This window comes from Anabrus simplex, chromosome 2, assembly GCF_040414725.1.
Source record: "Anabrus simplex isolate iqAnaSimp1 chromosome 2, ASM4041472v1, whole genome shotgun sequence".
NCBI classification, from domain to species: Eukaryota; Metazoa; Arthropoda; class Insecta; order Orthoptera; family Tettigoniidae; genus Anabrus; species Anabrus simplex.
This window is the reverse complement of record NC_090266.1, coordinates 51,117,823-51,145,479: the sequence shown is the minus strand read 5'-3', so window position 1 is coordinate 51,145,479 and position 27,657 is coordinate 51,117,823. Positions and strand designations below refer to the sequence as shown.

The window sequence follows — 27,657 nt, the reverse complement described above, 5'->3', positions numbered from 1 at the left end:
ACCAACAACACGCACATTTTCAACTGAGGAAAGGGCACGAAGATCGGAGCGTCTGAAGAAGTACTGGGAGGACCGCAAAGCCCGAACAATCCCTTCAAAGAGACCTGAACGACGGACTGACTAAAGTGATCCTATGTGGTCATAAAGAAGAAGAAGAAGAAGAAGAAGAAGAAGAAGAAGAAGAAGAAGAAGAAGAAGAAGAAGAGCTATGTAAAGCTCACAATTTGTAACATTTCCGGGCCCTTTAGCCCTTCAAGTTTCGACACAATTGAGGAAATAGGACTAATTTTACATTTTTCGGCGTATGGGGACCCGTAGTTTGTCTGATAAGATATGTTTCCAACATTTTTTAATGTCTTTGTTGAATCAATATCACTGTTCTTTATCTATCAGCTGAGCGACTTGGCTACAATATCCCTACACAGTAATTCCGCCATTCGCGCCCTCATCATAAAACAGTAAACCCATCTGTGTTATTATATATAATATTATAAGGACTATGTTATGCAATGCAAAATAATTAAGTAATAGCAAGCTTAAGTCGTAAAAGCGTATGCCAAAGCGTCAACCTATGAACTTCTGATTAATAGCTGTGTGTCCTCGCCACAAAGTTCTTTTATGAAAAATCATTCATGGTATTTAAGAATTGGATGAGTTTCAAAATGTTAAATGCGGTTCTAACTGTTGAACATCAGCTGCTGAAAATTTTCAGCTTCTTTGATGCCATGCATGTAAATTCCATTGACTGATTAATACTGCCCGTAACATTTCCTTCCTACCTACAGTAGTGAATGCGGCCCACATGATGAGGTACACGTGCCAAGGGAGGACCATCCCCGCCACATTCCACATGAACCAATTAGAGTGTTGCAAGTTCACACCACGGAACTGTACCTTCTTCAGCCCATGACTTGGTCCCCTCGTAACATTTAAAAACTTTGGGAGCCCATTAGTGGCTGTGGGGGTGGAAGCTTCGTTAATGGGACGGTAGGGGGTGGCTTTGTAATGCCGCTGGGGACTGGAATGACCTTTCTTTACAATCACATGTTCAATAGCCATGTTCTAGTAAGAAAATTAAAATAAAGGGACAAGATCAGCAGTCACAACTCATTAAGTTAAATTAAAAGCAAACAAATGAACAATTGAGCGCCCACATAGCGCTGTTTACTGAGACGTGCTTCCAAAAGGAACCGTACTTCGTTCAATTAATACAAGAAGTTACACAAACTAACGCTGTTGTCGAATTTGCACCAACATGACAACATCAAAGCAAACACGTGTGTTCTTTCTTGACGGCTTCCTGGCTAAGTCAACTGATATCCAGAGAAGTGTACAAAAGTTGGCGTTATGTAGTCTACACACATTAAATGGTCACCCCTTATATTACAAATACCATAACAATAGTTCTTCCAGATTTATCCTGAGCGAAGTCTTAATTTCACGAGGAACTTCCTTTGCTTACCGAGAAGAAACAGTCGTGATTTCACAGAGCATACTCCAAAAGACTATCATACCTAATATTTAAATACTTCCCTCAATTTCTAATACGCACAAAAGTCTCTAATGATCACATTCAAATCAAATTCGGATCATATACCGTACCAAAAAAGAATGGTTATCTACAATCTGAACAGCAATACGTCTGCAGTGATAAGAATCGAGTGCTATCAGAAAGAAGCAGCTATTAAGAAAGGAGTGAAGCAGGGCTGTAATTTGTCCTCCGTCCTTTTGATGTTTATATAGAATAATCAGTAGAGGAAAGGAAATAAAAACTGAGATTTTCTCATGAAAAAATGAAATGGCGTATGGCTTTTAGTGCCGGGAGTGTCCGAGGACATGTTCGGCTCGCCATATGCAGGTCTTTCAATTTGACTCCCGTAGGCGACCTGCGCGTCGTGATGAGGATGAAATGATGATGAAGACGACACATACACCCAGCCCCCGTGCCAGCGAAATTAACCAATGATGGTTAAAATTCCCGACCCTGCCGGGAATCGAGCCCGGGACCCCTGTGACCAAAGGCCAGCACGCTAACCATTTAGCCATGGAGCCGGACTTCTCATGAAACTGCTGCAGAAGATCTAGAGAAATTGCTGAATAGAATGGATGCAGTGTTGGTGAAGTACAAGATCGGAAACAAAGAACGCGGTCGAATGAAGACAGGTGATGCAGAAAATGTTAGATTAGGAAATGAAGTCTGAAAGGAAGTAGTTAAGTCTTGTTGCTGGTTGTCTCGCCCAAAGTTTAATATTGTGGCCCAGGTACAAATGCTCATCAACATTCTCAAGGAGGTGTCATTCCGAGTACACTCCTGCCATTGTTTCCTTCTGTTGTATTACCAGATTACCAGAAGAATCGGGTTGACCTGGGCTACATTTAGCAAACTCAGCTACATCCTCCGTGAATCAAACTTCCCTATATATCTCGAAAGGGATGTATACAATTTGTGCACCCAACCAGTTGCAACATACGACTTTAAAGCTCAAAACGGCCCAGAAGTCGCCACGGAGCGATGGAGTGGGCGATGCTGGGGACAGCTTGAGGGACCGAACACCGAAGCAGGAGTAATAGATGTGATGGAACGAGTGGCACGACTTAAGTAGCAATGGCCATATTGCAAGAGATTACTACAAATGAACCAAGTCTGTTGTACGGTGGAGTCCCAAGATTCCCAAAGGAGAGTTGGCCGACCCCGAAACTATATCCAGCCCCATGCGGGGAGAAACTGCCCAACAGAGGACGACATGAAAACAATTAAAAGAGACCTAAGTTCAGGAGTGGGTATTGAAAGGCTAGAGAAGAAGAGAAGAAGAAAGCTATAGTAATGACACATTACCTGTGTTTCGGTGACGTTCAGCAGTTTCGCCATCTCTGCTCGCTCGGACGATGATAGGTATTTCTTTACCTCGAATTGTTTCTCTAGTTCAAATATCTGGCGACCGGTGAAGGTGGTGCGCGCCTTCTTCCTCTTGCGCTCCGTGTCCGAGGATTGGCCATCACTGAGGGCCCCGCTCATGTCAACCACAGCGGGGTTTGACTTCGGAGCCGAGGGTTCCTTCTTACGCTTTGTTGTTTGTTTAACGATAGGAGTTCCATCTGGAAAGAAACAAAACACCAGATTTAAGTACAAATCACTCAATATTTCCTCGCTGCCAAAAGAAATTAACTGCAGAGTGAATATAAGAAAGAATAAGTGCCATAAGGGTGTACTCGGATTAAAGGACAATACGGCACAGCAGACTGAAAGCTGAAAGTCAATGTCTCCTTAGTAAGTACATTTTCGGAAATAATACAAAATTTCCAAAATAACTAACTGAAGAGTAAAACATTGGAAAGGGTAGAGGAAGAGTAGTAATTGAGTTGCACGACTGTGAACGACTGCATGGGGACCTAGACAGTGTTGTGAGTTGGTTAGCGGATAATGGTATGATGGTGAATGGGATAAAAAGTCAAGTTGTAAGTTTCACCAAGAATAAAGTCCTAGTTTTAATTACTGTGTTAATGGGTGATAGTACCTCATGGAGAACACTGTAAGTACCTAACACAAATCATCAAACCTATTACTCATTATTGTATTGTCCACGTTCGTAGTGTAACAATTAGCACTATTATCCGCCGGGGTTCAATTCACGGTACTGCCAGAAATTCATGAATGGCAGGAGGGCTGGTGTGGGTAAAATGGTACATGCAGCTCACCTCCATTGGGGATGAGGACATGAGTTTACTTAGTCCGGCATCTATGGCTGAATTTGTGATTTTCTGCTCGTTTAGATTGTGAAACTAGTAGTTTTTTTGCGGGATTCTCTTTCCCGGGAGTTGCTTGCTGTACTCGTGTTGTTGTTATTGTTGTTGTTGGGTAATTACCTATGTTTTTAACATTACTTTATTTTCACTTGTAATGCTAAGCTATTAGTAAGCTCAACCTATAGTAATGTAAGCTGTAGTGTTAATCACTGCGAAATACTTAAGTTGAGTGTGAATTTGTATATGATGATGATGATGATGGATTTAGAATTTTAAACTTAAACCAGTAGTATTTCTTGTAATATTTTCCTTCCAAGGATTTGCTAATTGTATTCTTGTAGTTATTCTTGTAGGGTAATTATAAGTTCAACTTTACTTTATTATCACTTGTAGTGAGTGTTAAGCTAGTAGTAAGCTCAACCTATGGTATTGTAAGACGTAGTGTTAAGCACTGGAAATACACACGTCACCTAGATAATCAGTTATGAAGACTGTATGAAAAATGTATGAAAAAACACAAACGTGAAGAAACACATTTTACACTGCACACTTTACTTTTCCTGCCCATAATTTGCATTGCAAGTGCACTACAATAATCTTCTCCAAGCTTTCTGGTATACGTTTTTCATAAGTCGTACTAACTGATTATCTAGGTGACGTGTGCATATTGTTTTTGTGTATGAAATTTTATACGAAGATGCTGGATTTAGAATGTTAAACTAGTAGTATTTCTTGTAATATATTTTTCCGTGGAACTGCTTGTTGCACTCCAGTTGTTATGTATTAAGTTTACTTTATTATCGCGTGTAGTGTTAAGCTAGTTGTAAGCTCAACCTATAGCATCGTAAGCCACAGTGTTAAGTACTGGAAATAATTAAGTTGTGTACAAAATTTTATATGATGATGTTGGATTTATAATCAAATCAGTCACTACTGATCTGCATTTAGGGCAGTCGCCCAGGTGGCAGATTCCCTGCCTGTTGTGTTCCTAGCCTCTTCTTAAATGATCGCAAAGAAATTGGAAAATTATTGAACATTTCCCTTGGTAAGTTATTCCAATCCCTAACTCCCCTTCCTATAAACGAATATTTGCCCCGATTTGTCCTCTTGAATTCCAACTTTATCTTCATATTGCGATCTTTCCTACTTTTAAAGACACCACTCAAACTTATACGTCTACTGATGTCCTCCCACGCCATCTCACCACTGACAGCTCGGAACATACCACTTAATCGAGCAGCTCGTCTCCTTTCTCCCAAGTCCACCAAGCCCAAACTTTGCAACATTTTTGTAACGCTACTCTTTTGTAGGAATTCACCCAGAACAAATCGAGCTGCTTTTCTTCGGATTTTTTCCAGTTCTTGAATCAAGTAATCCTGGTGAGGGTCCCATACACTGGAACCATACTCTAGTTGGGAACTTACCAGAGACTTATATGCCCTCTCCTTTACATCCTTACAACAACCCCTAAATACCCCCATAACCATGTGCAGAGATCTGTACCCTTTATTAACAATCATATTTATGTGATTACCCAACTGAAGGCCTTTTCTTATATTAACACCTAGGTACTTGCAATGATCCCCACCGAGCTCGATAGCTGCAGTCGTTTAAGTGCGGCCAGTATTCAGTATTCGGGAGATAGTAGGTTCGAACCCTACTGTCGGCAGCCCTGAAGATGGTTTTCCGTGATTTCCCATTATCACACCAGGCAAATGCTGGGGCTGTACCTTAATTAAGGCCACGGCCACTTCCTCCCCATTCCTAGACCTTTCCTGCCATCGTCGCCATAAGACCTATCTGTGCCGATGCGACGTAAAGCAACTAGCAAAAAAAAAAAACTATGAACGCCAAAAGGTACTTTCACCCCATCAACACAGTAATTAAAACTGAGAGGACTTTTCCTATTTGTGAAACTCACAACCTGACTTTTAACCCCGTTTTTCATCATACCGTTGCCCATCGTCCATCTCACAACACTATCGAGGTCACCCTGCAGCCGCTCACAATCTTGTAACTTATTTATTACTCTGTACAAAATAACATCATCTGCAGACATCCTTATCTCTGATTCCACTTCTTTACACATATCATTGATATATATATATAAGAAAACATAAATGTCCAATAACACTGCCTTGAGAAATTCCCCTCTTAATTATTACAGAGTCAGATAAAGCTTCGCCTACTCTAATTCTCCGAGTTCTATTTTCTAGGAATATAGCCACCCATGCAGTCACTCTTTTTCCTAGTCCAATAGCACTCATTTTTGCCAGTAGTCTTCCATGATCTACCCTATCAAATGCCTTAGATAGGTCAATCGCAATGCAGTCCATTTGGCCTCCTGAATCCAGGATATTTGCTATATCTTGCTGAAATCCTACAAGCTGAGCTTCAGTGGACTAACCTTTCCTAAACCCAAACTGCCGTCTGTCAAACCATTTATTAATTTCGCAAACATGTCCATTATAATCAGAAAGAATGCTCTCCGAAAGCTTACATGCAATGCATGTCAAAATGACTGGCCTGTAATTTTCAGCTTTATGTCTATCACCCTTTCCTTTATACACAGGTGCTCTCACCATTCATTTGGTATAGCTCCTTAAGCTAGCAGTAAGTTCAACCTAGTAAGCCGTAGTGTTAAGTACTGTAAATACTTAAGTTGTGTGTGAATTTGTATATAATGACGCTGGATTTAGAAAGTTAAACTAGAAGTATTTTTTGTCATATTTTCTTTCGATGGAATTGCTTGTCGTACCCTTGTTGTTTGCTTGTTCGATTTGTTTGTGTGTTGTTTTTGGGTAATTATGTTAACTTTACTTTATTATTCGAAGGGAACTGGCACTTCTATCAATCAAGAAGCTAGAAACACATGGGTTGCGTCTTGGTGATTCGCTGGACATTGTAGAGAACATGAAGCGTGAACCGGAAGGTACTGTATTCCAGGGAACCTCGGATTCCGTCTGCAAACAAAATATCGCGATGTCCTTCAACGAAATCCCGGCTACGAAACCATGGTAGCTGGTACTGATAATGTTGCTCCACGAGAATGCTTAACACATACACTCGCTCCCGACTTCAAGTACTGTCCTTTCACATCCGTAGATGTAGAGAGATCATTCTCAGCATTGAAGCTACTTTTAATACACAAACGCCACAGATTTCTACCAGAAAACTTGGAGAAGATTATTGTAGGGCACTTGCAAAGCAAATTATGGAGAGGAAAAGTAAAGTGTGCAATGTAAAACGTGTTTCTTCACATTTGTGTTTTTCATACGTTTTTCATACAGTCTTACTAAGTGATTAATCACGTGTATTAATTAACACACTGGGTCTTATCTAGGTGACGTGTGCATATTGTTTTAACAGTAAACACACAATGAGCAGATTGTTTTCTTTTCTTTTTTTTTTTTTTTTTTTTTTTTTTTTTGCTAGTTGCTTTACGTCGCACAGACACAGATAGGTCTTGTGGCGACGATGGGAGAGGGAAGGGCTAGGAGTGGAAAGGAAGTGGCCGTGGCCTTAATTAAGGTACAGCCCCAGCATTTGCCTGGTGTGAAAATGGAAAACCACGGAAAACCATTTTCAGGGCTGCAGACAGTGGGGTTCGAACCTACTATCTCCCGAATACTGGATACTGGCCGCACTTAAGCGACTGCAGCTATCGAGCTCAGTCAGATTGTTTTCTACTAGTAACAGTCGCAGCTGTAAGCAGTGTGCTATTATGTTTTAATTCAGTTGTTTATTCATTATCATCATTTTATGAATTGGTGTGGGTGAATCATGCGAGTCTAGTAAAGAAATGTTAGGTTTGCATTTCATACAAGTGTTTGATAGAATGAAAATACAGTGGAGCCTCGATATCTCGAATCAACTCGGGAGCTAAATTTTATTTTGTGTTATCGAAATTTCGAGATGTAGAGAATACCGTAACACATAACTGAATCGTATGTGTAGCTGCAGTCGCTTAATTGCGGCCAGTATCCAGTATTCGGGAGATAGTAGGTTCAAACCCCACTGTCGGCAGCCCTGAAGATGGTTTTCCGTGGTTTCCCATTTTCACACCAGGCAAATTCCGGCGCTGTACCTTAATTAAGGCCACGGCCGCTTCCTTCCCATTCCTAGACCTTTCCTGTCCCATCGTCGCCATAAGACCTATCTGTGTCGGTGCGACGTAAAGCAACTAGCAAAAAAAAAGAATCGTATGTGTCTACGGGCTTATCCTGAATAAATTATTTTTAACAGTATTTAAAAATATACAAACAAACCCTGTCTTACAGAATCACTTCAATTATAACCCTAATTGTAGTAACTTTTCAGAAGACAGGATACAGTACATACAGTAGTGAAATAAGAAACATACCTCCCTTAACACCTTTGGAAAAAATCCGTTAATCTCTTCTGTTTGTTACTGTTAACCTTTCCTCCCTTCACGTTAAAACTTCTCGTCAGTACCATGCAGCCGAGATTCGTAAATGGAGCTTGCCATCCGCGACTTCGGAGGTTGCTTTCGTACGTGACCGGTAATTAATTCACACCCGAGAAACAGCGAGGCTTCGCCGATTTTCCGATCATTAGAAGTTTTAGTTTTTCAGTTACCGTTATATTAGCTCCCAGCATCACTGTAAACCCTTTCTTTACTTGTTAACTGTTCCTCACAAACCACAAATACCGTATCGCACAGTTAATGGTTTTTTCTTCAAGGGAGGAAATGTTTGCTTCGTGAAATGGAGAAATTAGTGTAACCGAATTTCGAGTAATAGACAAATACGGTAAATACACGTGAATAATAGGAAAAACGGCCGGGAAATTTATGATACATCGATATACTGAAAATTCGAGTAATGCAGGTTCGAGATATCGAGGTTCGACTTCCTGATCGCTTATGGAGGTTTACATATCGGGAAACAAAATCCAATGTCGGTATGGCTAAGTGAGCTGGAGGATAGCGAACAGGCCATAAAGTGACAATAGTGCAGTCATATTGTGAACACGTTGTACAAGCAATCATTATCGCTACTTTATGTCTGAAACTGGCATCTTTGTAGTCCGCTTTACAAGTTTGCATTTTCCACACGCTACCGATAACCTCTTGAAGTGCATACATTTACAAAAAACAATCCTTCTTCATTGCCATTTCCATTAATCTACGCCACAAGAGATATAGTAACATGTGTATTGTATAAAACTGAGTTGTGATGTAAATACATGGTCGACCTTGTCTGTGGCCTGCCACTCCTCACTACGTGTAGCCGTGTAGATCAAAACAACAAAAGATCATTGTCTTGTCTGCCAGCCCGCTGCTTCTGGATTACGAACGAACCAGCCTGCCTACGCTTACCTGCTGAGTCAGGAGGCGGAAACCGGCCATAAAATAAAGTAAGAAACAGTATCCTTTAGATCAAACGTTTTATGGTTGGAAGGACTGCCTCAGGTACGTAATGACTCCAACGTGTCAGGTCCACACCAATAACATGAGTACTATTTGTAACGCTCTGGATACCCTCATCTCCTGAATACCTTAACTCATCCATATGCCTTACCAGCTGACACGCACAAGGGCACACCAGAAAGTTATTCTCTTAAAGATAACTTGAAGTGTGCGCACCGTAAAAAGATTTCGAGATTTATAGCACTGTCTTTATCCAGTATTTTACAACTGCAATTACCAAAGACGACAGTTGGTGGACATACACCCATGTACATTTTCTACAGTTCAACACCGATCCTGATGTTAATAATCCTTGCAGTAGGTTTAAGTTTTCAAGTCTGCATAGCCGAACTTCGCCACAGATAATACGAGTTTTTATCTATCTAAACTCGTCTCGACGAGAGACGCACTTACCACATTCTGAATGCCCTTCACAAAATAATTATGCATTTCACAACACACCTACCTGAGAATTTTCCTTAAGCACTTCTGCACATATCATGACATAAATACTCGACCCTACAATACCAACCTCCCAGCCTTAATTACTCAATACATTAATACTTAATACATTTAAAGTAGTCTAACTGCGTGGGAATTCTTGTGTGAGTAAACCTGTGAATTTACGATATGTCCTTAGACGTTCAAGTATTTCATTTATAAAAGGTCACTCACTGACTCACGTTAAATTCGCAGTCGCAAATTTATGTTGTGCATATATTGTTATGTTGTATGTGTACGTGTGTCATAATTATTTTACCGTTATTTCACTATTTTTAATTTCTTAATTATTCTTAATTATATACATGCCATCTATTACGATATGAGGATTAGGCCTATAGTTAGTACACAAATAAACGCACCGAATTTAATATCACCTTGTATGTTTTATCGTATGTGCAAATTTGTGATAACTTAATTAGGAATGATTTTTTAATGTGTTTGCAGGCCTATATAATACCATGCAATCTTATATTAATCCGGTTAGATGTAATACAAGACCATCCTGCCTTAATCATGCCAGAATACATAAAGAATAGACATAATCAATCAATCAATCAATCAATCAATCAATCAATCAATCAATCAATCAATCAATCAATCAATCAATCAATCAATCAATCAATCAATCAATCAATCAATCAATCAATCAATCAATCAATCAATCAATCATTCAATCAATCAATCAATCAATCAATCAATCAATCAATCAATCAATCTTTAGATATGAAACAAACGAGAATGTTTAAACAAAATTCTTCCCTAAATTATCTTTCCGGACAGAACCAGTATTATATATTTAAATAATATAACTAAGTAGACAGTAACGTATATATTAATTTGCAGTAGTAGGCCCTAGTATTATTTTTATTATTCGTATTCATTTTATCATCGGTAAATGACGAAGCATCGACTTTTGTTGATGATAAATAAACCAATAAACATCACACAGAACGTGTCATGACATGACATAAAATTGCTGCAGAAAAGTTCCAAGTAAAATCGTAAAGAGAAAAAGTGAATCATACAGAAGACACACACGTACATTCAAAAAGAAGTAGCACTTCCCATATCTCAGATAGTAAAACCAAATTGAAACAGACTTTCTTAAACGTAATTATGGGACATTGGACACTGCTCCTAGCATGTACATAATATCCCCACTCCATAGATTACACCTACAAAACTGCTTAGACTTTCAAGGCCGGCGTCCAATTCTATACCGAAATTTTCCGGTCTTGTAGGCTGTGGTCAACAAGGGGTTTTATCTCCCGACTTTTCACCACAGACTGCGTTCGAAATTCTCAAGGGTACCCTCTTTCCGATGGTCGGTAGTACGATGAAGAACAATGTACTCCATTATGCTTCTCTGTGGCTCCTTCTAATCCACTTTATCATTTCAAAATCACGACATTTTCAAGCAATTTCCTTGAAAAATCCCTTTATTTTAAATTTCACAGATGTTTCCCAATGTTACTTTTGCTTCTTATTTAAAGGGGCCTAACATCTAAGTTTCTCGGCCCTTTCCAGATGTTGAGGGGCAAATATTTCGCTCAACATTGGGGGAGCAGCTACTCACTCTATTTTGCCAGTGTGATACTAGTTTTAACATTTACAGTGACTTTCGGCTTCCCACTCTTATTAATGGACTTTTTAAGGAACGATGGTGAATATTTTCCTAAAAAATAATTAAATACCGTACCCTTTTTGTTGTAAGGAAATGCGCCAGTTAGGCCAGGCGGGCCACTAATCAGGCTCTTTTGGTCGGAGTTCTCACGATATACGGTGGTCAGTTCCTTTCAGCTCCCTCTCTAGCAAAAATCATCTAGTTTATCCGTCTAAGTGGTCACCATGCCCAATGTTGTTTAAAGTCCGAGATATCACAGTAACCGGTATTTTGACATGACATCCTTACCACCTACACTATCGCTTCTTTGGTCAAATTTCGTCAAATTGTTCTTCCCTCACCAGTTCGTTTCAGTGTCACTAATTCGATCTGTCCATCTTACTTTCAGCATTCTTCTGTAACGCCACATTTCAATAGATTATATTCTCTTTCTTTCTGAGTTACTTGATGTCCATGTTTCACTTCCATACAATGCCACGTTCCACTGAAATTCTTCAAGAACGTCTAATTCCTATATCAGTGTTCGAAGTGAACCGATTTCTTTGCTTATTCTGTTATATTACCTGCCTTTAACTGACGTCCTTCAAATTAAGTAGCATTTGAAATTAATCACAAATGAAGCACCTCTTAATTTTTGCTCAATTACGTGTGACATTTTATCTCTGTGTCTCAGGCGGCAGCGTGCCGGCCTCTCACCGCTGGATTCCGTGGTTCAAATTCCGGTCACTGCATGTGAGATTTGTGCTGAGGCGGGACAGATTTTTCTCCGGGTACTCCGATTTTCATTGTCATCTTTCATTCCAGCAGCACTCTCCACTATCATTTAATTTCATCTGTCAGCCAGTAATCATTGCCCAAGGGGAGTACGACAGGCATCGGCAGTCGGTCACTGCTAGGTGGGGGCTTCATTCATTCCATTCCTGACCTCGTAGAATTACTGGAAACTGGCTGTGGATTTTTTAAGAGTGGAATTTCCAACCGAAAAATGTACGTGACCTAGGATACTTAACGGTAGCTCTATCGAGCACAGCGACCCAGGCCGAGCAAGGAACGGTACACCAGACTACCCCATAAATAAAACAGGAGACAACGACAGAATGGTAATGTGATTATGTAATAGCATCATTCATTCTTTCTTCAATGCTTACACATGGGATGCGAAATGTGATGCCTGCATATTAACAAGGCATCAATTTTAAAACGAAATGAGGCCCGTTCTATATTTCCTGTCAGCTCCACATTACAATAATTGCACAATTTACGAAGCTATTCACCTTTTCTATTCAACGATTAAACGGCAGACAAAGAGCAGTCGGAATGCTTCATATCTCTGCAACTCTATTTACTTTCACTATCGATTAGTCGCACCCGAGAATCGATTAAACGAGTAACGAGTGCCGTATATCCGGGAAGTGGCGAGTGTCGACTGTAAATTTGCACACGCTTGGATAATTGACACCGCCCCAGCCCGGCACTGGGGCTAATGCCATGATGATGAGCCCGACGCAATTAAGCGCTTCCATTGTTTGTTTACTGCGGCGCACTGCCACCAGAGAGCACGCCGGTCAACACACGCTCCACGTTTAGCACCACTTTCATTAACCTATAAGCTCTGTTTGATGTTATCGAGTAGCGTAATAGTGATTCTCGGAAATGGGATTCAAGAAGATTAGCCGTATCAATTGTTTCAAGAAAGATGTAACGTGTTTATTGCCGTGTTGTGTCACAACTAACACCTGCACGCCGTGGCTTATTGAGCGCTCACATAAAGAGGAAACAGCTTTCAAGTAATGGCGACTATCTCCGTCAGTTATCTGCTAGAGTGGAGGGTCTAAGATTGGAAGTTCATATGACGATACAAATTTCATCACATTTTGAACGATTATTGCCATCCTCAGAATATCAGTAGACGAATAGTCTTGTACGTAACTTTAAAAAAGTAGGAAATGTAACATGAAATCCGGCTCCATGGCTAAATGGTTAGCGTACCGGCCCTTGATCCAGAGAGTCCCGGGTTCGATTCCCAGCCGGGTCGGGGATTGTAACCTTCCTTGGTTAATTCCAATAGCTCGGGGGCTGGGTGTGTGTGCCGTATTCATCATTAGAATTCATCAAAGGTAGGGCTCCATCCTCATAGACGCGCAGGTCACCTATACGGCGTCAACACGGAAGATCTGTACCAGGCCTCTTTGGAGGCCACACGTCATCATTATTACTATTATTATTATTATTATTATTATTATTATTATTATTATTATTATTATTATTATTATTATTATTATATGAAGATAGAGTTGTAATTCAGGAGGCCAAATTGGGGCGAATATTCATTTATAGGACGAGGAGTAAGGGATTGGAATGATTTATCTAGGGAAATGTTCGATAAATTTCCAAGTTTTTTGAAAACCTTTAAGTAAAGGCTAGGTAAACAATTGATAGGGAGTATGTCATCTGGACGACAGCCTTAATGCAGATCAAAGATTGATTGATTGATTGATTGATTGATTGATTGATTGATTGATTGATTGATTGATTGATTGATTGATTGATTGATTGATTGATTGATTGATTGGTCAAAACAGGAAGCCAGACAAGAAGCTATTTCACTTCTGTTCAAAACTAATATAATTTCACGCAAACGCACTTAGGTAAAATTTGACAAGTGATGACCATAAAGGCTGCCAATTAGAACCTACCAGCACGATTTCGGAGATTAGGTGCTGTCACACTTCTTTGACCCCAGCAATTACATTAGCACCCATTCAGATCAGAACCCACCACCCGTGGCGTCAACTCCCATCCATTGTAGCTTAATGACAAGCCACTTGTCAACGTTTACACTACGAAAATAGATTCTTTCATCTCAGCCTGAAGCTCGTTGTCAGTGCAAAGACTACAGTATGTAGGCCTACCTATTATATTCGTACGGGTTGTTTGCTTTGGTACTTCAACCCACTCCCAGAAAATAATAAACTGAAAAGGATTTTATTCACTGAACATATATTCAACAAAGCCTTCATAAACATTTATCTACTGTATCTGTTTGTAATCATGTTAACAAAACATACAGCTTCTAATCAAGAAAAGCGCGCCCATAATCTTGTATCTTTCCTATTCGTACAAGCAAATTGAACACTTGAAATAAACAAAAAGGGAAAGGGTTCCTGGAACATGTTAGTATCTAGTGGAATATCCCCTAGCCTTTATAACTGCCTGACATCGTCGCCGCATAGAATACACTAATTTCTTGCACATGTCCGGGCTGATTTACTGCCATTCCTGAAGAATCAAACTTCTAAGTTCCTCCTTAGTACGCACACGTTGCCTACGGAGATTTCAATTCAACGTGGCCCAAAGATGTTCGATGGGATTTAAATTCGGAGACTGGGGAGGTGTTCTAAGCTGCTTAGGAATGTTCCAGATCAACCTTATCTTATTAATGTCAGCAGTGTGTTTTGGGTCATTATCATGCTGGAACATATTAACAGGTGGCATCCCCATCTTTTCGTCACTCTGCTTCACGTTTTCCCTCAGGATTGCATTACAGCCCACCTTGTTCTTTATTCCGTTAATGAAATGTATGTTACCACACCTCTAGCTGACATACAGCCCCAAAGCATTACAGAGCCACCACCGTATTTTACAGTTGGGAGCGTATTCGCCACATCATTGTCCATAACAATTTTTTTCTATGCTCTGTGGATGCCATCTGACCCAAATAGGTTTATTTTTGTCTCATCAAACCAGATAACATCATTCCTGAATTCGTTCTCCTTATCTATATGCTCCTTAGCGAAAGTCAGTCTAAGCCGTCTGTTTTTCTACTTACATATGTCCTTTTCCGAGGGATTCTTCCATAGTACCTATGCCGATAAAGGATCCGACAGATGGTGGAGTTGCTGATCTTCATTCCAGTTCGTTCCTCCGTGAGTTGCCTCAGTACTGATGCACTTAATTTGGAATCTGACTTTATCAGCCGAACAAAAAACAGTTCTTCCCTTTCATTTGAACACTTTCTCCTGGGTTTCCTTGGCGTTTTCTTAATAGTGCCTTTTTATTTAAATTTATCAACCACATATTGCACCGTAGAATGTGTTCTATTGACCAGCTGTCCAATCTTTCGTAATGAAAATCTTTTCAGTGCCAGTTTAAGTATAGTGTCCTTAAGCTCCGTACTTAACTCTGCATGTCCACCACAAATACATTAGGAAGGACCTTGACCAGTCGTATGCGGTCACTGAGACTTTTCCGTGCATCGCAACCAAACGGTGGGCGTTATCCTGTCCATGTGTACGAATACAACTCGTACACCCATTTGTCGATGCCGGCACATTCATGTCAAACCTTCTCTCCTGTATGTAAATAAGTATGGTTTTCACTAACAAATTATCATTGACAAACCATGCTTTTACCCGTAAAGTACGTTTTATTTGAATTGTTCAATCGTTAATGTGAATATATGAGACTTGATAAGAATTTGAAGCCTGTACGAATAACAGAGCCACATACTGTAAGTATCACAGGCTGCATCGCAGTGGTAGTAAGCTATCCTATGAAAATGTTTCGTCGAAGGTCTGTTCTCCCAGGAAAATGCCTAATGAAGAACAGGATGCGTTCACCTGTCACATTTGCATCAGCTCGTGTCCGTAAGGTTTATTTTTCTACAGAAACACGCGAGCGCAACAATTAAAAGACGAGGTTTCACTAACATTCTTGGGAATAACCAGGAACGGCCAAAGTATGTTCTCTACTTGGATATTTTAGCTAACAGTAGTTTGTAACTGTAAAAAATTACAAGACACTTCCAAACAAAACATCCAGAGCATGTGAATAAACCTATCGACTTTTTTACGCGTCACGAGCAACAACAGAAAGTATATGTCAAATACCTAGGAAAACATGCTACAGTTCCGAAGAAAGCACTTGGAGCATGCTTAGGGGTTTAAAAAGAATAATTTGCTGATATTATTATTATTATGAAAAGTCGAGGGTTGGATGGACGGAAGGAAGTGGAAACCTGCAGAGGACTTCACAGCAATCTTTTAATTTTTTGTTTGAAGGATGAGAAAGGTGTGAATATGTCGATATCAGGTAGTGAGTTACCAAGGGTAGGGAGACAGTGGAAGATAGAGTGGTGTTGTAAGTTTAGGCGCGGAGGGGACACATGATGAGTGCACCGGTTGCGTGTAGGGCGGGGAGGAACGTATATAGTGAAGTACGCTTGAAGAGTATTACATTTGGTGTAGCCATTGATTACTTTGTGAAGGTAACATAGATCAGGGAACTGTAAACGGCTTCTCAGGTCAAGTATACCCAGGTAGTTCATAATGTCAGATTTAGTTTTATTCTTAAAAGCAGGGCTGTAAGTCTTAACGATGAAAGTGAAAAAGTTAAAAATACTATTTTGTTGAGATATGTTTGTGATAGCAGATGAGGAACAAATAGGGGAACAAAATTCAATAATGGGTAGAACATACGAGACAAAGTGTAATTTTAAGGCGTTAGTGTCATTCATTTCAGTGAACCTGTAATTAATGCCTAGGGTACGCATAGCACGGGATTTTGTAGACTGAATATGAGCAGTGAAGGTTAGTTTTCAGTCTATTATAACACCTAGATCTCTTACCTGAGAAGCTTATTGCAATGTATTTCCCTGCATGGCATAGGCAGTGTTCATTCGTTGCTTTAGCAATGAAAAGGAGATCGTATTGCACTTCTTAACATTGGGAGAAAGATTCCATTTCTTAAACCAGTCACCACACGAATTGAGAACAGTCTGTAATTCATCACAATCATCAGGTGTAGACACTTCCCTTAGGATTTTCATGTCGTCGGCGTACAAGAGAAGGGAACACTGACTATTTTGGGTGCAGAGAATTATGTCATCGATATAGAGAACAAAGAGTAGTGGTCACAGAATACTGTCCTGAGATACACCTGATAACACAGATAACCATGATGAGGCAGATTCAGGGAGTACCATATTTTGTTTTCTGCCGGAGAGGAAATTTGTTATCAATGAAAAGACAGGGCCATGAATATTAAATCTGGTAGCGAGATTATGAAGAAAAACTGCGTGATCCACTGAGTCAAATGCTTTGGCCAGATCTATATAGATTAAAATGTTGGGAGATGAATAGCAGACAACAGTGCGATGTCAAATCGCGTGAAAAGTCAGGTTGTAAGGTTCATCGAGAGGAATGTGACTCTCAGTTTTACTTACTGTGTTGATGAGGTGTAAGTACCTCTTCGGGGTATCTTGAAGTTAATATAACCACAGATCAACGTGGGGGTAATCACACCGGCGATTAAAATCCCCGACCCAGATGAGAATCGAACCCGGGACCCTCTAAACTGAAGGACTCAACGCTGACCATTCAGCCAAAGAGTCGGACAATTATAATAATAGTAGTAATAATGACCGGTCGAGTTGGCCGTGCGGTTAGGGGCGCGGAGCTGTGAGCTTCCATCCGGGAGGTAGCGGGTTCGAACCCCACAGTCGGCAGCCCTGAAGATGGTTTTCCGTGTTTTCCAATGTACACAGCAGGCAAATGCTGGGGCTATACAGTACATTAATTAAGGTCACATCCGCTTCCTTCCCGCTCCTAGCCCTTTCCTATCCCATCGTCGCTATAAGACCTGTGTCGGTGAGACGTAAAGCATTGTAAAAAAGGTATTAATTGTCTAATAATAATAATAATAATAATAATAATAATAATAATAATACACACGTTATTTGGTGGAACAATACAAAGGGATAAATTCTCCATCGAGATTTAAAACTTTTACGGAAAGTAGGAGATCCCGTTCAACTCGCAGCCATTTTTCACGCAGTGTCAACCTCCAGTCACTGGCATGGCGAGAGGACTGACCTTCGAGCTCTGGGAGAAACGAAATCGAAAGTCACCAGTGGCCGTTCATGACAACGATGTCATACTTGACCGAAAGCTTCATTGAATCATTCTATCAGTCCGCTTTATGAGCTACACAACTGTTGTATCACAATGGAGGGCCTCCGTTTGTTCTTTCCTGTACATGTTCACTACTGAAATTAACAAATTAAATATTCTTGCGCACACTATTGTTTTCAAAGTTAATCCCAACACAATGGAGGCAACATCGGCGCTAATTGGGGTGGCGTTCCATTGTGGCGAGGCTGCTGCCAAGAAACTATGCTGCGTCAATTGGAACATGTTATAGGCATATTTAGACTCGCTAATTATTATCATTAAAACATCACCAATTAACTTAGTCAATTCAAAGGAAAGTTACAACGATTTTTGTAAATTTACTTTAGCGCTTAATGAAGGGGCTCTTACTGTTTATAGTCAAATTCAGAGGTGTGTCCACAAAACCTATTTCATGTGATCATAATCAGAGGTGGTTTGTTTTTTTTTTTTTTTTTTTTTTGCAAGTTGCTTTACGTTGCACGAACACAGATAGGTCTTATAGCGACGTTCTTTCTATTTAAATGACAGCAACGAGGACAAAGACGGTTCGTGCAGTGCAGCCTGGTAGGATGTAAAGAGCAACATAGGATGGTGTTATAGGAGAAACATTCGGAGAGCAATAGCAAATATTTCTCTTGGCATTCGAACGTTGAATGCTTGTCTCTGCACGGCTATTAATTATGCTGGAAGTATTATGTGCTTCAGTTCGTACCTTCTGAGGCGTGTCACATATAATTCATTACGATGTGCTTCTGAAATACGTTCGTGTGAATGCCAAATTCCTCGAAGATGTTTTCTTATTTAAAAACCTATTTTATATCATGAACAGCATTAACATCGTTGACATGGGATCCATTTAATAATCTTTCAGCTCTCCAAACATAAATGATGGAACTACAATCTTAATTCTCGAAATAGTGATATGAAGATTTGTATTTATTCAACAGCAATAGACATCGATTTCATAGACGTCCAGTCGAGTGCATGAACTCTTGCCGATATAAGTGTTACGGAGTTATCCGTGGTAGTTAGAGGTGAAAGAAGGTGCTGGGTGGAATAGGTCTCAACATCATCATCATCATCATCATCATCTGTTTACCCTCCAGGTTCGGTTTTTCCCTCGGACTTAGCGAGGGATCCCACCTCTACCGCCTCAAGGGCAGTGTCCTGGAGCTTCAGACTCTTGGTCGGGGGATACAACTGGGGAGTATGACCAGTACCTCGCCCAGGCGGCCTCACCTGCTATGCTGAACAGGGGCCTTGTGGAGGGATAGGAAGATTGGAAGGGATAGGCAAGGAAGAGGGAAGGAAGCGGCCGTGGCCTTAAGTTAGGTACCATCCCGGCATTTGCCTGGAGGAGAAGTGGGAAACCACGGAAAACCACTTCCAGGATGGCTGAGGAGGGAATCGAACCCACCTCTACTCAGTTGACCTCCCGAGGCTGAGTGGACCCCGTTCCAGCCCTCGTACCACTTTTCAAATTTCGTGGCAGAGCCGGGAATCGAACCCGGACCTCCGGGGGTGGCAGCTAATCACGCTAAATAGGTCTCGACAACGAAATTAAAATTAATAAAAAATTTAACAAAGGTTATATTTTCTTTTCGAGATCAAGAAATAACAAGTATAACAGGAACTCAGTTGTATATCAACAAATTAAGAATGTACAATTACAATTTGTTAATGGTTTCGGGCTTCGAGCCCCCAGACACACAATCCTTGAGCAAAGAGCCCAACTTTACTTATGTATACGGTTCAACAAAGGGGCAGAAAACCCCAATCATACCAAGGAGCACTAGCTCCCAATTACCCAGTAAAGCCTCCTCGAGGCACACCGAACCCAAATTTAAGAAGGAGCAACCCGCTCTCAAATTTCATCAACGGCCACACCAAACTCCACCTTCAAGCTGTCCTCCGGACACATAACAACAGGGGTAAAAATACCCAACCTACTGAGGCCTATTCGTTAAAGAAACAGGACAATGACATGGCCCCAAAATACCAACTTGAGTGGAGGCGTACACAGCACTCCTAATACACTTTATTAAAACCTAATTTGGCCCTAGGCCGCTTATGCAAGGGCTAATCCCATACTACGGAGGTGACACGAAATAAAACTTTATTACATTACGAAGAGATGGGAAACTGTTATAAAAATGTAGTCACCTCAAAACAATATGAGTGGGAGCTCGAGAGGGTAAGGCACTCTCTATCCCAATTTGTAGTTAAAGAGACAGAACTTATACCAAGTATCTTTTACATTTTAAAGGAAGGTTACATGATAAAAGTTTTGAACCTACCCCGAGGGTTAAACTGCTGAGCTAGCAAACAAAGAAGTTATTAACAGGCCATTACCTGACGGATGAACTGCCGCCTGAAGAAAGGGGCGCTTCCCGCCCCCTGCTATATAATCACACTAGGAAAGATGTTACTGAAGTGGCACCGAGACCAGAAAACAGCAGTTTATATATCCTCGTGGAAGATTCGAGACGTTTCATGAATGATTACAACCCGTCCACAAAATTTTATTGGTTACCGAACACAGTTACAGAGCAGGTTGGGGAAGAAAGCCCCGATTGGTCGAAAATGAATTTAAGAAATTCGGGATTGGCTAATTTCAAAACTGGCGGAACGAACGGATTAACATTGCCAACTCAAACAATGACAGAAAGAAATTTAACAAAGAACAAACTTATGACTACAAAATTTCTTCAAAAAAAAAAGTTCCTTCACTTCACACTAGGGTGCACAATTGTAGTTCTTATGTGGTGCCATCTAGAAGAGAATGTTCACACTTCTTGCTACAGAGAAAACAAAAATGAATCGAAACTGACATAGTTCAGAACACTTCAAAATTTACAGTAGGCACATCTTCTGAGAAATCTTAGAATTAATGTGGTTGTTAAAGTTCAGGCTTCCTCCAGTAGAGGAGTGTCAACTGGCGCAATGTTTGAATTAGCGGCGTGGAGGTGTACCGCCCGGTACAATAAGAAAAAGTGGTTAATGTTGGAAATGGATTGTTATAACGCCCACTACCCGCCGTGGTGCCAACTATTTATCTGGATCTAGCAATTCTCTTGTGGTAATGACAGCCTACCCTTACCCTTTGTTCGCCTCTGGTGGACACATTTATTTCTCTTACAAGCTGCTTTACATCGCGCCGACACAGACAGGACTTATGACGACGATGGGATACAAAAGAGAAGGAAGTGACCGTTGCCTGGTGAGAAAATGGGAGACTACGGAAAACGATCTTCAGGGCAAGCTCACAGCTGTGCGCCCCTAACCGCACGGTCAACTCACTCGATCCACCGTAGGGTTACGGTTAGTGTTATTAGCTGCCGTCCTCGGAGGCCCGGGTTCGATTTCCGGTACTGCTAGAAATTTAAGAATGGTAGGAGGGCTGGTATGTGGCTAAAATGGCACGTGCAGTTCACCTTCATTGGGGGTGCACCACCTCGGGATAAGGACACCAGCTCACTTTACTTATACTCATTCGGTCGGCGGACACAAGTTGCAGAATCTACCGAGGTCAAGATAGCTAAAAGACTGGAAGCCTTAACGAATATTCAGAATTAATCATATATCTTCGTTTAATTATACGTCAAATTGTTTTTTGGAAAATCAGCTGAAAGCAGTTCAAACCCTTCCATGTAGTCCAAATTGCTTATTTTTTGGTGTTTGCTCTTCAATGAGATGAAGTTGCTTTGATATAAGGTATACAATTAAATTGAATACTTATTTTCACGTCTTCGGAGTATCGTTCCTAATGCCTGGTGTAGACGCACTCTACAACCATTCAGTTTCACTTTTTCTTTATTCCTTATTTTCTTTATATGTCTGTAAATGCAAGTAAACCTATTTTTAATCAAATGTAGTTATTTTGCAATTGGAAGTAAAAACGGGTTGCTGTCGAAGGAATTAAAATACAAATAATGTAATAAATCATAATTATTTAATCTTACATAAATAAAATGTATCTAACTAATATGCTTATACGACCCACCACTGCTACGGTCAACTTCGCTATTTGTGTCTACAACCACTCAGCTTCACTTTTTATTTATTCCTCCCGTTTCACTTCTCAATTACACCTGTCCTTTGTTCATATGTTAGTGTCTGTTAGTCGCAATTTACTTCAAACGAATAAGAGACTGGGTAATCAACGAGCTGATGTGGTCAAGATAAGAGGAAAATCACTAGATGAACCGGCACGATCCCGCGCACTCGTCAGTACTGGATTAAATAGTAATTCAGATAAAAGCCCCTTTCACCCCTACTTTACTATAAGGAGATTTTCGGATTTATCGTCATAGTAGCTATTTTATTATTATTATAACTGCAGAATAAGTTAAGTATTCGAACAACCTACAGCATACAACCTGATGTTCACCAGACTGTATGAAACATGTCATTCTGTGTTCAACAATATATGTTATTACTGAATTATAAGGATTCACCAGATGGCACTGAGACTTCCGTTGGTTGCTGTAATAGTACATTGTTTGGAACACGAGAATATACATGAAGTAAGGAGTGATACACGGGTATCTGTCTAAATATAGTCACCGTGTTGGAACATACTTCGCTGGATTTGCGTAACCACACACAAGTCTCAAAGGTCCTACAATCGACACTCAGTACTCTGATCCCTATTTATTTATCGCATGATGAAAGGAGGAATATCAGCTATTTACAAAATATGTACAAAAATACACACATATACACACTCTCTCAAGTTCATAAAATTATTCACAATACTACTGTATGTCCAGATGGTTAATCCAGATGGATTAAGAACCATCTGATCCCTATAATGTCTATAGTACTGTACCTTCTCGATACACATCGAGTGTAACAGATTTAGATACAGTAAAAAATGGCGTATGGCTTTTAGTGCCGGGATGTGTCCGAGGACTTCGGCTCGCGAGGTGCACGTCTTTTTTATTTTACTCCCGTAGGCGACCTGCGCGTCGTGTTGAGGATGAAATGATGATGAAGACGACACATACACCCAATGAACTGCTCAAACAAACAAAACAACCCCCATGGCGCAACAGCCCCAAAGGGCCTTGGCCTACGAAGCGACCGCTGCTCAGTAGATTACGAGGTGACATGTGGTCAAAACGACGTATCCTCTTAGCCTTCTATACCACGGCCGCTATCTCACCGTCAGATAGCTCCTCAATTGTTATCACGTAGGGTGAGTGTACATCGAAGCAGCCCTCAGATCCAGGTATAGATTCCTGAACTGGCCGGGAATCGAATCCGGGTAAGAGGCAAGCACGCTACGCCTACACCGCGGGGCCGGCATAGTTAACTGCTCACCTTACAAAATACACGTATTCTTCTCCTCAGAGCGTATCTAGGCCGTAACAGAAGACCGTAAACTTTCAACAACACCCAAGATATCAGCCAACAGCAACAAAGAAATTGTATCAGACAGAATACTCGGTGCAATGTCAATAGGTACATAAATATGAGAAGGTGTAGTAGTTAGTGTGATCAGCTGCCACTCCCGGGGGCCCGGGTTCGATTCCCGGCTCTGCCACGAAATTTGAAAAGTGGTACGAGGGTTGGAACGGGATCCACTCAGCCTCGGGAGGTCAACTGAGTAGAGGGGTTTCGATTCCCACCTCAGCCATCCTGGAAGTGGTTTTCCGTGGTTTTCCAGGTCACATCACAGCACTTATTCATTTCCTCACGATGTATTCCTATGAAGAGTACGTTGAATTGTTGCTAATTTATGGAGAACGTGCGGTCGAATTAAAATGTATACCACGTGCTCCATAATGGCGAAACGTTGAATGAACACTGTAAAGTGGTCAACATTTTGAACACTTGTTAGTCTGAATATACAGGGTACCCTACTCTACAGACCATCACGTCGTAGTCCAACCTGATTACGTAACATCGGATAAAACCAGTCCTTCCCAGGGCCAAATGAAAATTCACTCTTCGGAACAGGATAATAGGCGGCCATATTGCAGTCACTGTAAACGGCGTTAATCGAAAAAATTAAAAAAATGTACCAATGAGATTCGAATTACTACCACACAGCTTGGCTGATGCAACAGCAGCGACGCGTGGCTTAGCCACTTCAGCTACCGCGAGCCTCGGTGAAAGGCTAGCACGTTTTAGTCCGTATAGACACTTCCTGTTCAAACGTAAGATAGTGTCTTTCGCACTTGTAATCGTTTTCCACATTCCTTATAGTTTAAGTAATAGAAATAACACAGCCGTTAATGATTTCTACCATATTCGCGAGCATTACATAAACGGTATGGTTGTACTAAGGTCATAAAGAAGCAGGCACTAATATTTTTCGGATGACTATGATATACACGTTAGTTGGTTTACCTACCTCCGAGAAAAATAAGGGACCGGTGAACCATCCGGTATATACAATTGGGTATCCATGAAATGTATACTATACAAGTATTGCAGGAATGTAAATTTGATCTCATAGGGAGATAATATAAATTGGGTACGGTGAGGATGGAATAGGACAGGGCTAGGACTTGGAAGGAAGTGACCTCGGCCTCAATTAAGGTACAGCTCACCCAAGATTTGCCTGGTGTGAAAAAGGAAAGCCATAGAAAATCATCTTGAGGGCTGCCGTCATCTCCCTATTATAATGAAAGCTGACAGCTACTTGAATCGGACCACACAGCCGACTCATTCGGTGAAGAGACTTCTTTCTGCCTGTTGCTTTGCTGCGGTTAGGATAGAGACGTCATATTCGTGAATGTATATATATTTATTGTAAGAATCAACGACTTTCCGCACTTACGGGTTTCCAAAATGGACAAGGTATAGCGTATCAGGATACAGACATTCGTCTCTTATATAAATATAGCGGTAATATGGTTTTTTAATTACGGAGGTCTGAACAAATAAGATTTCAGGATGTGTGCAGATCCACGTATGGTATGTTGTTCATAGGCAGCTGGAACTTCTTCCAGAATTCCAAGAATATGGCAGGGATTGTGCCAAGCGCACAAAAAATTAGGCCGATAATCTCCACTTTATTCAGCTGGTATTTGATTTGTAGAACGGTATGGTGGGCGCGTAAATGTTCAGCGTCTCAAGGTGAACTTCAGTAGGCTGGCCGACATGGTGCTCGAATCGGATGGTCGGATCGATAATGAAACCTTTCTTATCGTTATCTTTAAAGGCAATTGTCAATTCGTCTTGTACTGCCTATCATAGACAAAACCGTGGACTTCTTCATGTACACGAAAGTTTCTCACTACTTCGCCGTAGAGGCAAGAACCCAAGGACGTGAGTACCTCCATGAAATCCTTATAGCAACGCTGAGCATGTATTTTAGGGCGCTCTAAGTAAGTTGTGGAATACCCATACATTTGTATGACGAAAAAATAAAGCATCAAAAAGAAGTATTAATAAAATAATAATGTTATTGGTTTTACGTCTTGCTAATTAATTTTACGATTTTCGGAGACGCCAGGGTGCCAGAATTTTGTCCTGCCAGTAAATCTACCGACAGGAGGCTGACGAATTCTGAGCACCTTCATATATCACCGGACTGAGCCAGAATCGAACCTGCCATCTTGGGCTCAGAAAGTCATCGCCTTAACAGTCTGAGCCACTCATCCCGGCATCATCATAAGACGTTTTACGTATGAAATGTGCCATACTTCGTGGCGTAACCTTGACGTTCCAACGGATGAGACTAAGAGTCAGGACTGGACCTCCTTATGTGGAAAAAATACCTCTATGAGTAAGTTGTCGTCGACACTTCGAGTCGTACGATGTATGAGTGTAAACGATCACTATAGTGTCACATTTACTGTTTTCCCGATAAAATTCAGGAGATCCGGTAGATTAAAACTAAACGTCGAAATTGACGCTCAGGCAGCATAAATGGCGTTAAATCAAAATGTCTACACACAATAGCTAATGCCACACGATTATTATTATTATTATTATTATTATTATTATTATTATTATTATTATTATTATTATTATTATTATTAACATCATTCCATAGCACGCGGCATAAGTTTTGTGAGTTTTCCAACAAATTACATAACGTTCAATAGAATCTGTCATTAACACCAAGTCATTAATGTAATCTAACTCGCTTGTATATAAGATCCACAGCCTGTTTCCGGTCATTCAACCGGGTCGGGAATGGATTGAATGAAGCCGCCATTTAGCGGCGACGATAGGAATTGTGCCGGCCGCCGGAGCCTGTCGCACTCCTCCGGGGCAATGATTAACGACTGACAGATGAAATGCAAAGAAATTATATTCGACTGTGTTGCTGGAATGCAAGTTGTCGGGGAAAACTGGAGTACCCGCAGAAAAACCCGACCTGCCACCGCTTTGTCCAGCTCAAATCTCACATGGAATGACCGGGATTTGAACCACGGAACCCAGCGGTAAGAGGCTAGGTTGCTGCCACCCGATTCACCGAAGCTACAATCCAATTCGCTTATACTGAATAAAAATTAATTCTACGGTGATTACTTCCCTAATTTAGCATAAACTTTAAATCAGGTTCTCACTGCTCAATAACATTTGAAAGAATCGGAACTCACGATATTCGAGAAACCCCTCCATTCAAAACCACTGGTATTTTCTCATCCTAAAGTGCACAATTCGAGTCGATCGTGTACCACCTCTTGTCTTTGTCAGACGCGACGTTCTCGATTCCTCAATAACATCAACTCATTATATTATACATGACTCACTGACTCGCACTAAATTATAGCGTACTCTTTGTGTTCCAAATAGTCTCACTTATTTCACAAATTGTTGAGTGCGTTACGGTAGTAGTAATACAAATTTACAGTAAATACTGTTGGTGTTAGCGAAACATATTATCATATCCAGTGACGAGTCTCTATGTATATATGACAATTATGATAACACGATGGCAGAGTATTTAAATTCATGAACCGATTAGTATTTGTTGAACAGACCACCACTTATATAAACACACGGATTAAATGAGCTATAACAAAGGCACTTTACTACTAATTTGTAAACCATCAATAACTTTTCACGTGGTAATGAAGTAGCCATGGTCGGAAACTGTTCATGCTAGGTTTAACTGCATATAATTCTTTGAATGGGGATAAGAGGAATATGCTGGCTCACAATCCGCATGTCTGGGGTTTGAATCCCAGCGGCTTCGAGGAGGGATTTCCGACGGGAACAACACATCCGCTCCAGTCGTCTATCTTCTTCTTTTGCTACCGCTTTTTCCAACACCTGTGGGGTCGCGAGTGCGAACTACGTCGCACATGTGGATTTGACTCTGTTTAACGACAGGATGACCTTCCTGACGCCAACCCTATATGGAGGGATGTAATCACTATTGCGTGTTTCTGTGGTGGTTGGTAGTGCGGTATGCTGTCTGAATATGATGAGGAGAG

General features: G+C 40.8%; 1 protein-coding gene across 1 annotated transcript in view; it reads right to left on the bottom strand.

Annotated features, from left to right (window-relative positions):
* Nucleotides 1–2,771: 2,771 nt before the first annotated feature.
* Nucleotides 2,772–27,657, bottom strand: part of LOC136863437 (homeobox protein HMX3-like) — a 432,390-nt gene continuing 407,504 nt past the window's right edge. The window contains exons 2-3 of the mRNA XM_068225935.1: nt 2,837–3,096; nt 2,772–2,792 (exon numbers count right to left, since the gene is read on the bottom strand). Coding sequence (XP_068082036.1) covers nt 2,772–2,792; nt 2,837–3,096 — 281 coding nt within the window. The remainder of the gene's footprint in view (nt 2,793–2,836; nt 3,097–27,657) is intronic.